The following is a 12,720-nucleotide window of genomic DNA, read 5'->3' on the forward strand; positions in this document are numbered from 1 at the left end:
TCTTAAAGCAGCCTTTAGAATAATTGATTTGATTTTTGTCATAACTGAATGTACTGTTCGCTTTCTCTATTACATTTTTTTTTAATTAAGTGATTTTTCATCAGAAACTAGTCTTTCCGGATCCCAGAGTGTTCTCTTCTTAGATTCAGTGTCCTCTCAGATCTTGTCGAGGATATGCTTTTAAAAAGTTTATTTCAGTTCTTTGCAATGAAAAGGCTTCATAAATAGACACTTGTTCTGGTTTTCTCAGAACATTTCCCCTTGCAAAATTAGTTGGTCTTTTTCATATATTTGGGCAATTTTCTCCATTTATTTATCTTTGCAGAGTATGGTCTTTGAGTTTTGGAATTTGTGATAAATTTTGTCAGATTTGTCTTCTAGTTTGAGACTAAGAGTAATCTTTATATTTTTTATACGTTTTTTAATTTATTACTTCCCTCTTGTTTCTTGCTTATCCCCAGATAAGGAGCATAATCATTTATGAACAATTAGAAGGGTGTGCTAGCCAAAGGCAGTTGTGAGGGAGAGAACCTTGCTATAGGCTTCTTGTCTTTGTTTATTGTAGCTACTTGAATTATCCAAAGCACTGCCACTTTTCTCTAACTGGCACAAAGTTAGGCTCCTCATTTTGAGCCTGATGCTGAGGGACAGAAAACCATATCATGTGAAGAATAGAGGAAATCAAGTTATTTGGTCTAGAATGGAAATTTATAGGAGACGTGATAAGTTTCTTCAGTAGCTGAAGGGCTGTCACAAGAACAATTAGACTTCTTCTATGTAGTCCCAGGTGGTAGAATTATTTTATTTTATTTTATTTTATTTTTTTAACATTTTTTATTTATTTTTGGGACAGAGAGAGACAGAGCATGAACGGGGGAGGGGCAGAGAGAGAGGGAGACACAGAATCAGAAACAGGCTCCAGGCTCCGAGCCATCAGCCCAGAGCCTGACGCGGGGCTCGAACTCACGGACCGCGAGATCGTGACCTGGCTGAAGTCGGACGCCCAACCGACTGCGCCACCCAGGCGCCCCGGTAGAATTATTTTAGAAGAGTACTGTCTTACATTCAAGGAAGGAGGATTACTACAACTGACACTGATGCTCATTTGAATATTTGACTCCAAATTTCAACCATTCATTCAGATATTACCTACACTTTAGATGTTACCATGTTGTAACAGTGTGCCACATGGGTAACCATGTGCCTATGTGAGGTACTGGAAAGAGGCTATGCACCCATTGGCTTTGTCATTTACTCACAGAGGTAGCTCAAGGCCAGCAATGGCCAGAAGAGTCTTTCTCACACTGCATTACTCTCTCCTGCCTCTTCCACTTTTAAGAGCCCTTGTGATTTCATTGGGTCCATGCAGATGATCCAGGATAATCACCCTATTTTAAATTTGGCTGACTACAATCTTAATTCCATATTATATTTTAATTTCCCTTTGCCATGTAAAGTAACATATTCATAGGTCCTGGGGATTAGAATGTGAACATTTTATTCTGCCTACCACATTTTCCAAAGCAATGTCATAAGAAAGAGATGGACAGAGTTCGTGCAAATGAAGTAGGTAATGACTACCACCTTAAGTATTAAGAAATTGAGGTCAAATAATTACTGAAAGAAAAAAAGATAAGAATGGAAAGTAGCAGTTCTCTGAGGATGATACCTCTGTGAGGTAAGCCATATGGGCCAGCACTAACACTGGGTCTAGAGTTATAGGAGGTGGTTTCCTCGAGCTGGTGAAGGCAAGACAAGGATAGATAAGAGAAAAAGGGGAAGGAGGATTATAGTACTAATGCTTTAATCTCATCTTGGCTTCTCTAGTCCCTCAGCTCACTTCCAAATGGTGCTATTGGTACTTGTTCCCAATTCATATATTCAAATAGTATATCTAATTGGGAAGAAACACTAATGAATGAATAATAAACAGGTCTCTGTATTTTAGAGCTAAATAAACATGATCTATTTGGGGGAGTTCACCATATAATGTAGTAGCAAGTGGGGAAAGCAAGACTCTAGGTATTGGAGACCAAGGCAAGAGGGTGTGTTCACTCGAGGTGCTCATAGAGAAGACAGAGCATCTCTTTTGTAAGACTGATCATCTACCTCATTGTGTAAGGCGAGAATTTTCCAGGTCCTCAAAGGCACAGGAGATATAGCCAGGCACCTAGCTGAAGGAATGCCCACATTCATAGCAGAGTGTAGGCTGGCCAGGCCTGGTAGCTCCACTGTCCACCATGCTGCAGACCAGGTGGTTAGATCTGCTGGGTGTGGCTTTGGGGTGGGACAATATGCAGATTCCTGCTTGTGTATTACTCCAGATGACCTTTGAGATGAGTCATGAGACCCTGTACTTGGCAGTGAAACTGGTGGATCACTACCTTATGGAGGTAATATGCAAGAGGGACAAGCTCCAACTCCTTGGTTCCACTGCGTTTCTGATTGCAGCAAAATTTGAGGTGAGCCCGAGTTCATAGAGACTGGAGAAAATCAAGTTTCTGCCTGAGTCAGATGTGTATGTACGTGTATGTTTACAAAAATCAGTATGTATGTATGCATATGTGTGCATGTATCATATACATGTATATGCACACAAACACATACATGTTTATACTTGCATATATGTGTGCCTGTGTGTGTGTGTGTGTGTGTGTGTGTGTGTGCAGATACATACATACAAACACAAATAATATTACCTACCTTTTTTGGTCTCTTTCTTAGCAATGAAGCTTGTGTTAGGTGGCAGTCGTGGTGTGTTTGTTTCCTGGCGTCCACAGGGTTCTTTCATTTCCTCTTTGAAGACGTGTGTATGTGGTTATGTGCCTAGTTAAATAGGTTGTTCTTTGTAAATCTTCCTGTTGATCCATAATTCTGTGCCCTCCTACCACACCCTTTTTTTCTTCTGCCAACTCCATCTCTACCTAGTGGAGTCTTGAACTTCATATATAAGAAAGCAGTTCCAAACCTGGGTGCTGGACACATTTAAGAGAAAATGACCTCGTGTAGATGGTAATGAGTCCAGGTGAAATAGTTATTTTTGAAGTAGCATTATAAAAGCAAGTAGCAGGCCTTTCCTTTATAACCATAATCCGTCTCATTTATCTGGTTCTTTCCTCTTCTTTAGATGCTAAATGATCTTGTTCAACTTATTTTTCTATAGATAGGCTAGTTGTGTGAAACCTTGGGTTTAGAAGCAGAGAGATAGCAACTTTTACTGCATTCGAAGAGCTTTAGAGCTGTAGGTTTGTTTTTGTGATCCCTCGCTCACTCCCTCTCCAACTTTATCCCTAACTTGCTTCATGCTTCCCTCCCTCCTTCAGTCCTTCACTCCCTACCGTGATCACGGACCTCCCTCCCTCATTTCAGTCCTCCCTCTTTTGCTCCTTGCCTCCTCTCTCCTTCCCTTTGTTACAGCTCTTGCTTCACTTCCCTCCTTGCTTCGCTTCTGCCCTTGCTCTCTAGCTCCCTTCCTTTTTCCAGCCTTCTGTCTATCCCTCCCTCATTCCTCCATCCCTGCCTTATGCACTCATCCACTCCAAACTGGGTTTCCTTCCTGCATCACTTCTTCTATCACTGTTTCTCTCCTTCCCTAGTTCCCTCTCTCCCCTCCTCCCAACCTAATTCCATCCATCCCTCCTTCTGTGTCTCTCTTTCTGCCATAACCCCTTACTCTGTTCCACTCAATCTTCTTCCCACCCTCCCTTACTTCTTCCCTCCTTTTCTTTTCCCTTCCCTTGCTCTCTTCCCCTGTCCCATTTCTCCTTAGTCCCCACCTCATTCCTTTCAGGCTTCCTCCCTCCTCCTCTTTTGCTTCCCCCTCCCATCCTCCCTTCCTCCCTTTTCTGTAAATGCCTTCTCTCCCTTCCTTGAGTGCTCCTTCCCACCCGATCTCCCACCCTTGCTCCCTGGTACTCTGGCACCATGACTGTCTCTAATTCTAGCTATTTCCCATCCTCCTCCCATCTTCTTCCCTTGCTTCTCCGCTCTTTTCTCCTGCCCTCCCTTGCTCTTTTCCTACTTCCCTCTCTGGTTCACTTCCTTCCCTACTCACTTGCTCCCTGGTTCTCTTGTTCCCCCTCACTGTCTGCTCCCTCTAAGCTCTACCTCTTGATAGCTCCCTCTAACATGTTCACTTCCTCCCACCCATGCTCCCTTCATCCTCTTTCCCTCCCTCTCTAGGTCTCTCCTTCCTTCCCACCTTCTCTGACTCACTTCCTCCCTCCATCCCTTCCTTTATCCCTAGCCTCCTTTCCCTTCTCCCTCTCTCCTTTTTTCCTCCCTCACTGTGTCTCTTTCTTTCTCGTTTATTGCTTCCCTGTGTGGCTCATTTCCTTCCCTGTTCACTCACTCCCTGGTTCATTCCTTGATCTCCTTCCCTCTCTCCTTCCCTCCTCACCCTCCTCCTTCCTTCCCCTACCTAGGGCCATCTTTATGGCTTAGCAAGTGCTCCATGCCTCAGCCCCAAGGGGGTTAAAAAGAAGTTGGGAGTCACTGGCCAACAGCAGAAGGAGGAGCAGAGTGCAAAGAGGCACTACTTAGCAAATCTTGGAACCAGGAGCACTCCTCTTCTGGTTATCAGGACGAAGGGCCCCACTATGTTTTTGGAGAAGGGGTGTGTTCCCCTCCTGTGGGGGGTAGGGAAATACAGAAAGACTTTTGCAAGGGGAGGTGTGGAAATGGTATGAGAAGAGAAGAAAGGAAGGAACCACTGGTGAGTAGAGCAAAGAAAGGGAGAGTTTCTTGCCCTGGTGTTGGTGCTAGGTGCTGTGTTAACTTGAGCTATTTGCATACTCTTTCTGTGCCTCAATTTCCTTGTCTGCAGACTAGAGGCTTGGTCTAGTCTGAGATCTAAAAATAGAGAAAGATGTGGGAAGAACACTGGGGTGGGCAGTTAGGTGTAGCTGCATAAAAGATTCAGGGGGTCTTCCTGCCTCCTAGTCTTCTCCCCACAACCAAGTTTCAACCTGCAGAGGGCAGAACATGTTAAGGTGCTCCTGGATCTGGGTTCTTCTCACCCTTGGCCTGGTCTGGATCTTCCCAGTCTAGCCCCCAAGCACATCCTCTCACCCCCTGCAGTCCTTCCTCAGTCTCTGCTTAGGCTCTCTCTGTGGCTGCCTGCCTCTCACTGCCTACTACCCTAGTAGTGCCCCTCCCAAACATCCATATTAATTTCTTAGACTAGGAAACAAAGTATGGGCTTATTTTCTCTCTCTAGCTCCACTTTCCATGGTCTCCTCTCCTCCCTTCCCTCCCTTCCCCCAGAGCAAGTCTTAGATTTCCATTCCAGGTTTTCACTCATTAATAGAGAGATCATTGCTCCCAGTTCCTGTGTCATATTATACCACTTCTAACAGTAAGAATATACCCCAAGAGGCCCTGTTCTCTCTCCAGTAGTACAGTTTGGGGGCAGACTTCTCCTATGTCTCTGATTTTGTTTTTCAGATGGGCTACTGAAGTCAACAGAAGTTTGCTCTCAGAGCTACCCTGAAGGTTTATGCTGGGACATGTTATTGCCTCCTCTCCTTCACTTCTCTCCCCCACTGCCTTTTACCTCAAAGCAGAGAGGAGTGAGCTGTCTTTGCCTGGTTATGACTGTCTCTCCTCTCCACCCATAGGAATCTTGCCCACCTTGTGTGGATGACTTCCTGTACATCTGTGATGATATTTATCAGCGAGATGAGATGCTCACCATGGAAATCAGCATCCTGCAGACCCTCAAATTTGATATTAACATTCCCATTGCCTATCATTTTCTGCGAAGATATGCTAGGGTAAGAGGGAGGAGGCACATCCGCATTCTCCCCACTACTGGGTTAGTCTTTTCCATACCCAGAGTGGCTGCCTGAGTGGCAGGAAAAGGGAAAGGGGCTGTGGTGGTGGTGGGGTGCTAGGGAATTTCTTCTTCAATCTGTCCTCCTAGATTGGCAATCTTTATGAAGTGTGGGGGTAACAAAATTGCAGATTTTCGTGGCGTGCCCTTAAGTTTAGGTAAAGGCAGAGTAGGGGAGGGGAAGAAGATTCCTTGATCAGGAAGGAATATGTGGGAAGTTTGGGGGAGATGCTGGTAAAACTCTCTTCATCTGAGTATTAGTTACAGGGGAGGTCACTTTGTAATTATTTATTGTATTATACAAGTACACGTGTGTACTTTTGTCTGTGTGTTATTGGTTATATATATTTTTAAAAAGAGTCAAACAAGAAAAGAGAAGTTCTTTTGAGGCATGGAATATTTCTAGGGTGGAGCCAGGTGCAGAGTTACAGTTGGATAAATTGATAAATTGGCTAAAAACCCTAAAGGGAGCAAATCCCATTGCCAATTTCAGAATCCCACCCCCGCTAAAGATTCTGTACTTTGGGGGGTAGGGTCCTTCATATGAGTCATGGTAGCAGGAGAGGTAACTTGTTCAGGCAGAGAGCCATTTAGGCCTGAGTTCGGATAACTAGAGAGAATGGGTACAGGGGGTCTTCTGCTTGGTGCTGGTTTTCTGAATTGGTTGCTGAGCCAGTGTTCTTGCTGCCTTTAGTGCCTCCATGCCAGCATGAAGACGCTGACTTTGTCCCGCTTCATCTGTGAGTTGACTCTGCAGGAATACGACTATATCCAGGAGAGGGCTTCCAAGCTAGCTGCTGGCTCCTTCCTCCTGGCCCTCTACATGAAGAAGCTTGGACATTGGGTAAACAAACACTTGCTAGGGGCAAGGGGTTGAGATTTAAAAGCACAGAGTCAGCAACCTAAGTGCCCTTTGATGGATGAATGAATAAAGAAGATGTGGTGTGTACACACACACACACACACACACACACACACACACTGGAATGTTACTTAGCCATAAAAAAGAATAAAATCTTCCCATTTGTGACAACATGGATATACCTAGAGGATATTATACTAAGTGAATTAAGAGAAAGACAAATACTGTATTATTTCACTTATATGTGGGATCTAAAAAAAATGAAACAAACATTCATAAATATGGAGAACAAACTGGTGAGGGGAGAGGGGTGAGGGGATGGATGAAATAGGTGAAGGGTATTAAAAGGTACAAATTTCCAGTTACAAAATAAATAAGTCATAGGATGTATAGTACAGCATAGGGAATATTGTCAGTAATATTGTAATAATGTTATATGGGGGCAGATGGTAGCTACACTTATCCTGGTGAACATTTCATAATGTATGTAAATGTTGAATCACTATGTTATACACCTGAAACTAATGTAGTATTGTATGTTGCCTGTACTTCAATTAAAAAGAAAAAAAAAACACAGGGTCCATTCAGGAGGAAGGTGTAAATTAGGGTCATGGGAAACTCAGTGACAAAACCGCTGCATACCCATGGTTATAAATTCTTTGACATCTCAATGTGTTAGGAGCTTGCTGCCTAAAGGGCTTTTACAGCAATGGTTTAAAATTTTTATTTTATTTTCTTAGTCACAGTACCCCTTGTTCCAAAGAAAGCCCAATATCACAAAACAGACTCATTTGAAGTTATTCTGGTTGCAGCAGAGGGTAGGATGGGCCCCCTTCTCACCTAGCCCCATTTTATCCCTGCCCCATGCAGTCTCCTCAGCAAGGTTGCTCTCCACTTCCCTAAGGGAGCTTATTCAAACAGAATTTGAGAGGCACAGACCCAGAAAACAGAGTTGTGAAAGCAACTGTCCATGTGTCTAATGGGGGACTCAGAGGTACAGTATGGTGCTCTTCTCTGAAGAGGAAGGTGCCTAAAGCCTTCTTCCCCAGTACAAAATGAAACTCCTAAGCTCTTCCAACCTAGAAATCCTGGAACTACTACTGTTGGGAAAAGCTATGTGTACTGAGAAAGAATCTTATAAACAGTTGTGTGAACTCGACAAGTCATACTGAAATTTCTTGGGACAGAGAAAGCATTCAACAAATGGCAGTGATGTTGATGAAAAAGAAAAAAAATGGCTAGCATTTATTGAGTGCTTACACAGTGATGTGAGTACTTTGTTTATTAATGTTTAATCCTCACAAAATCAGTACAATTATCCCTACTTTACAGATAAGAAATAACTTCCCAGATTTTGCTAATGAGAGGCAGAGCTAGTCTTTGGGGATTAGGAGCAGTGTTCACATTGTATACCTACTGTGTAATCAGAGGTGATGTGGCCATAGCTTTGGAACTGTGGCCCCAGATGCCCCATGCTATGCCAGGCTTTGACCTTTGGATCCTGAGAAAATGTGATAGGTGCTGAGGGAGACAGTTGAGGGGCTCAGGGAAGCAAACTGCTTGCTAGCCACTACAGAAATATGTCAGTGTTTTAATACTTGGCATGTCTGTACCAGTGAGTATTGGCTAAATGTCAACCCTGATCTGAATCCAGGTAGTATGGCTCCACAGTCCTCTGTGCTGTGTATACTGCTTCTATAGATAAGAAAGGCTTCACAGAGGAGGGTACTTTTAAGTTGGGTCTTGAAAGATTCGTAGGAACATGTGAGAGAAGATGTTCTTGGTAGAGGGAATGAGAATTGAAAAGATGTGAAGGCAATAAGAAAAAAGTATGATGTTTTCAGGGCAGAATAAGGCACTTTCTATAGATAGAGTAGAGGATATATTAATAGGGAATAGTGAGAGATGAGACCAGAATAATAGGGTGTCATCAGATTGTGAGAGACCTTTGATACCAAGCTGAGACCCACTCTATACTAAGGCGTTGGAAAGTTTTTATGCAGAGGAGTGACCCACTCCTGTTTCTGTGTTTTGGAAACAGCACTGGTATAGCAGTATAGAAAGTGAATTAAATGAGAGAGTGCAAAAGTGGGAACACTAGTGAGTAGGCTTTCATAATAGTCAAGATGAAGCATTGGGGCCTGAGCCTGTGCAGTGACAATGGGGCCATAGATCTTATTTGACACACTCAATATAATGTGTTACCCCTATGTGTTACTCCCCTGCTCAGCATGCCAATGATTCCCCTTTCCCTGTGGCAGTTGTTTCTAAACAGTATTCAGCAGAGCCCTGGAATTCCTTTAGAAGTGTCTCAGGGGCCATGTAAAAGGTAAAGGGATACAAACTGGTGGGTTTGTCAGCTTCCACCCCTAATTGCAGGTAAGATATTTGGGCTTCCAGATAAGATGTTTGAAAAAAAAGGAGTTCAGGGAAAATAATTTAAGACATTTTTTAGAAAACCACTGCCTTACAGAATAAACCTTTTTTTCTCTACCTGTGGAAGTCCCACTTGACTTTCAACACCCATTGCAGGTGTGCCTTCCTCCACAAAGCTTTCTGTGACTCCTGGAGAAAGTTCATGGGTCCTGCTGCTCTGCTCCTCCAGTGTCCCATTCTCACTTCCATTATAGCCTTTTCCACATGTTCTGTAATTCTCTGCATGCATGTCTGTCTCCCCCACTACAGGTTCCTTAGGGGCAGGAACCTGGGTTATCTTTGCATTCACAGCAGCCTATGCAGGACTTGGTAATATTAATCCTAGCTAGCATGTCTCAGGCACTTACTATGTGCTAGACTCTGTTCTGTATGCATTGTGTGTATTAACTCATTTAATCCTATGATGTAATTACTGTAATGATCACCATTTGGCATAGTGGGAAACTGGGGCGCCAAGAAATTAATAACTGGCTCAAGTTCCTGGTGTTGGTAGAGCTAGAATTTGAACCCAAGCAGTTTGCCTCTGGAACCTTTGCTCTCAAATGCTCTGCTATATTACTTCTGCCACATAATGGGAAGCCTTAAAATTGAATGAGAAAATAAATGCATGGAATGATAGCTCTTAGAGCCAGGGAAGAGGAGCTGCCTTAAATTCCTGTGGTCTGTTGATTTGGGACCTTAAGTTTATTCTGAGGTTTGCCTGGCCACCCGCTCTTCACCTGAGAGCAAGTACATTACAAAGCCAGTCATGTTCCTTAGATTCTTTAGTGGACTTTGACTTACATGAATACCTACCACGGGGCTAATGTTCAACTGGTAAGTATAGGTATATGGTACATACGTACTATGGATAGCCATACCACTAGTTCACAGCTGGAAACTAGTCTTCTAGGAAGTACTCTATAATTGTTGGTCAGTGTCTGCATTGTATGCATTTTTGAAATGTTTGACTATCTTCCCTACCTATACCATGTATAGGAAGTTTGGACTTGGTGTAGTAGAGAGAGAGGAAGGGTCTACTTCCTGTGGTAAAAGTCACTGTTCATGTTGCTTCTTCCAGGCTCCTGCCCTGGAGTATTGCAGTGGCTACAAGACCTCTGATCTTCACCCCTTGGTCAAGCAGCTAAACATTCTGCTGACTTTGCATCCTTGCAGTAGGCTCAAGACTGTGCATTCCAAGTATTCTCACCGGTAAGTACCAAGCTCCAGTGAGGATGGGTTTGTGCTTAGCCATTGGGAGGCAGGCTAGCCTCACTTAAGGAAAAAGATTTAGTACTGTTCACTTTACTTTTTGCTTTAGGGTTAAAGCAAGATAGGGAACCAAGAGCCCTATGTCCCACTTAGTCCATGGACCCTGTTTGCTTTGGCCCATTTTACACTGAGCAGGCCCCTCTTCCTTTTGCAGGGTCTTCTTTGAAGTCACCCAAATCCCCCCCTTGGACACATTGAACCTGGAGAATATTTTGAACTGCTAATTCTGAGGCTGAGGATCTGGTACTCTGGCAGCAGCCAGGGCCAGGCAGGCATTTAAGTAAGCTGTTATTTATTCTGTCTTGGAATTTGTCTTTTAATCACTTTTCTTTCTTTTTACTCTTTTGTTTATCTTTTCCCAAATTGATAATGTTGTAAATAGTTGTTTTTTTAATGAAGGAAAAGAAATTATTGTTGTATTTGATTAGAAATTTAATAAAAAATTAATGTTTATCGTTAAAATGGCTCACCTCCTCTCTTACTGCTCAGGAGCTCCATACGTAGTCCAGGGATGTGTTTTCCTGTGCCTAAATGATCTAGCTTATCCAATTTCCTTCTCTGTTGGAGACTTGCTCTTTATGGGAAGAAGAATTGAACCTAGGGTATGAATTGAAGGATGAGTCTGTGGAAGGAGGATCCTAGGGGGGTTAGCGCCCAGTCCAAGGAGAGAGAGCCCTACTGGACACACAGGTCTCAGTGTTCAGATCTGGGGAAGCTGGGAGTGTGGGCCAGTACTCTTTGGTCCCCATCTCAAGTTGCTTGCTTTGTTTCTTCCTAGATGATAAAAAGGTGGGGAACAGATTTTTAACCCAAATATAACCCTACTTTCATAGTTAAGCAGCTTTCTCGAGTCTAAATTTGAAAAGCTGCTTGGAGTGGCACACCAGAACCTCTTTTGGACCTTATCTTCTGTCAAGAGGGAAAATTTCCACCTGTTCAATCAGTGAGATGTCCTATGAATGCAAGCATCAACCGTTTGCACAACGTTAATTTATAAAGCCTTAAGGAGGTTCTCCTCTCTCTCCCTATCCATCCTACCTTTGGGGTGATGTGTATTAGTACAGCTATCTTAGTTGTTAGCAGAGGAGTTGAATCTACTTCATGCCAGATGACAAAGAGCCACTGCCTTAATCCTGCCTCTAAGACCTCTGGGACCTCCCCACAATCTGGTGACTGCAGTTAAGTAATGTGTGTCACAGCAGAAGACCTCTAGGACCCTATTCTAGTACTATGACTGGCATTTGCCAGTCTTGGTCTGTGCTCATTTGTTACCACTTGTCAAATGTTTGAATATCAGTCCTGAGGGTAGGAATCTGGTAGAGGGGACAATCAATGGAGAAATTTGGGGGGAAATACCACACCAATTCTAGCCCCAGATGCCCCATGCTATTCTGGTCACATCACCTTTTGTGGTTGGGGACAGGAGGGAGGGCATTTGGAGCCCTTAGATGTCTTAGTGCTTTCTTTTCTCTTTGTGTCAGTTTTCCATTCCCCCTCCAAACCTGCTTTTCCCTGGCAACCAGACATCACTGGGTTCCCACCTGCCCTGTTCCACTTGTATTCAAGGTGACTACAGGGCACAGCTAGAGATCTAAGCAGCTTGGCAGTGATTCAGCTTGCATAGCCAACTTGGCATAAACATGCTGAAAGCACTAGGCTGGAATCCCTCTTGCAAATTCCAGCCTCACTGAAAGGAAGTGTCTTATACCTGCTTTTTAATGCTGGAGCTTCATCAGAGGAAAACATGAGCTGGTTTGATTATTCTGCCCTCCACCCCCCACCCTACCCCACACCTGTTTTCAACTCTGTTCTTTAGAGGTGATAATGAAACCATCAATCATTTGTGGTGTTGTCCTTGCACATGTCTCAAAATTTATACTTATCACTACATCAAAATGAAGATAGCTATGAGACCTGGATCTTGTTATTTAGTTCTTTCTTAAAGAAGCACATCTAATTCTTTATCAAGAATTTGTCTTTTTAAATTTTTTAATGTTTATTTTTGAGAGAGAGAGCAAGTGAGCACTCACACGTGAGTGGGAGAGGGGCAGAGAGAGAAGGAGACACAGAATCCAAAGCAAGCTCCAGGTTCTGAGCTGTCAGCACAGAGCCCAATGTGGGGCTTGAACTCACGAACTGCAAGGTCATGACCTGAGCCAAAGTCAGATGCTCAACCAACTGAGCCACCCAGGCACCCCAAGAATTTTGTTTTTAATTTTGATGAACCTACATCCGTGTAACTAGTTTTCTTTGTAACCTTAGGTATTTGTAAAAGTTTTATTGAGATACAATTCACATGCTGCACAATTCACCCATTTAAAGTATGCAATTCAATAGT

General features: G+C 43.3%; 1 protein-coding gene across 1 annotated transcript in view; it reads left to right on the forward strand.

Moving 5' to 3' along the window:
* Window positions 1-10,844, forward strand: part of CCNB3 (cyclin B3) — a 61,893-nt gene extending 51,049 nt beyond the window's left edge. The window contains 6 exon segments of the mRNA XM_058712980.1: window positions 2,325-2,462; window positions 5,619-5,774; window positions 6,528-6,677; window positions 10,192-10,322; window positions 10,537-10,603; window positions 10,605-10,844. Of these exon segments, the coding sequence (XP_058568963.1) occupies window positions 2,325-2,462; window positions 5,619-5,774; window positions 6,528-6,677; window positions 10,192-10,322; window positions 10,537-10,603; window positions 10,605-10,760 (798 nt within the window). The 3' untranslated portion in view covers window positions 10,761-10,844.
* The last annotated feature ends 1,876 nt before the right edge of the window (window positions 10,845-12,720 follow it).

The sequence above is a fragment of the Neofelis nebulosa genome, chromosome X (genome assembly GCF_028018385.1).
Source record: "Neofelis nebulosa isolate mNeoNeb1 chromosome X, mNeoNeb1.pri, whole genome shotgun sequence".
NCBI classification, from domain to species: Eukaryota; Metazoa; Chordata; class Mammalia; order Carnivora; family Felidae; genus Neofelis; species Neofelis nebulosa.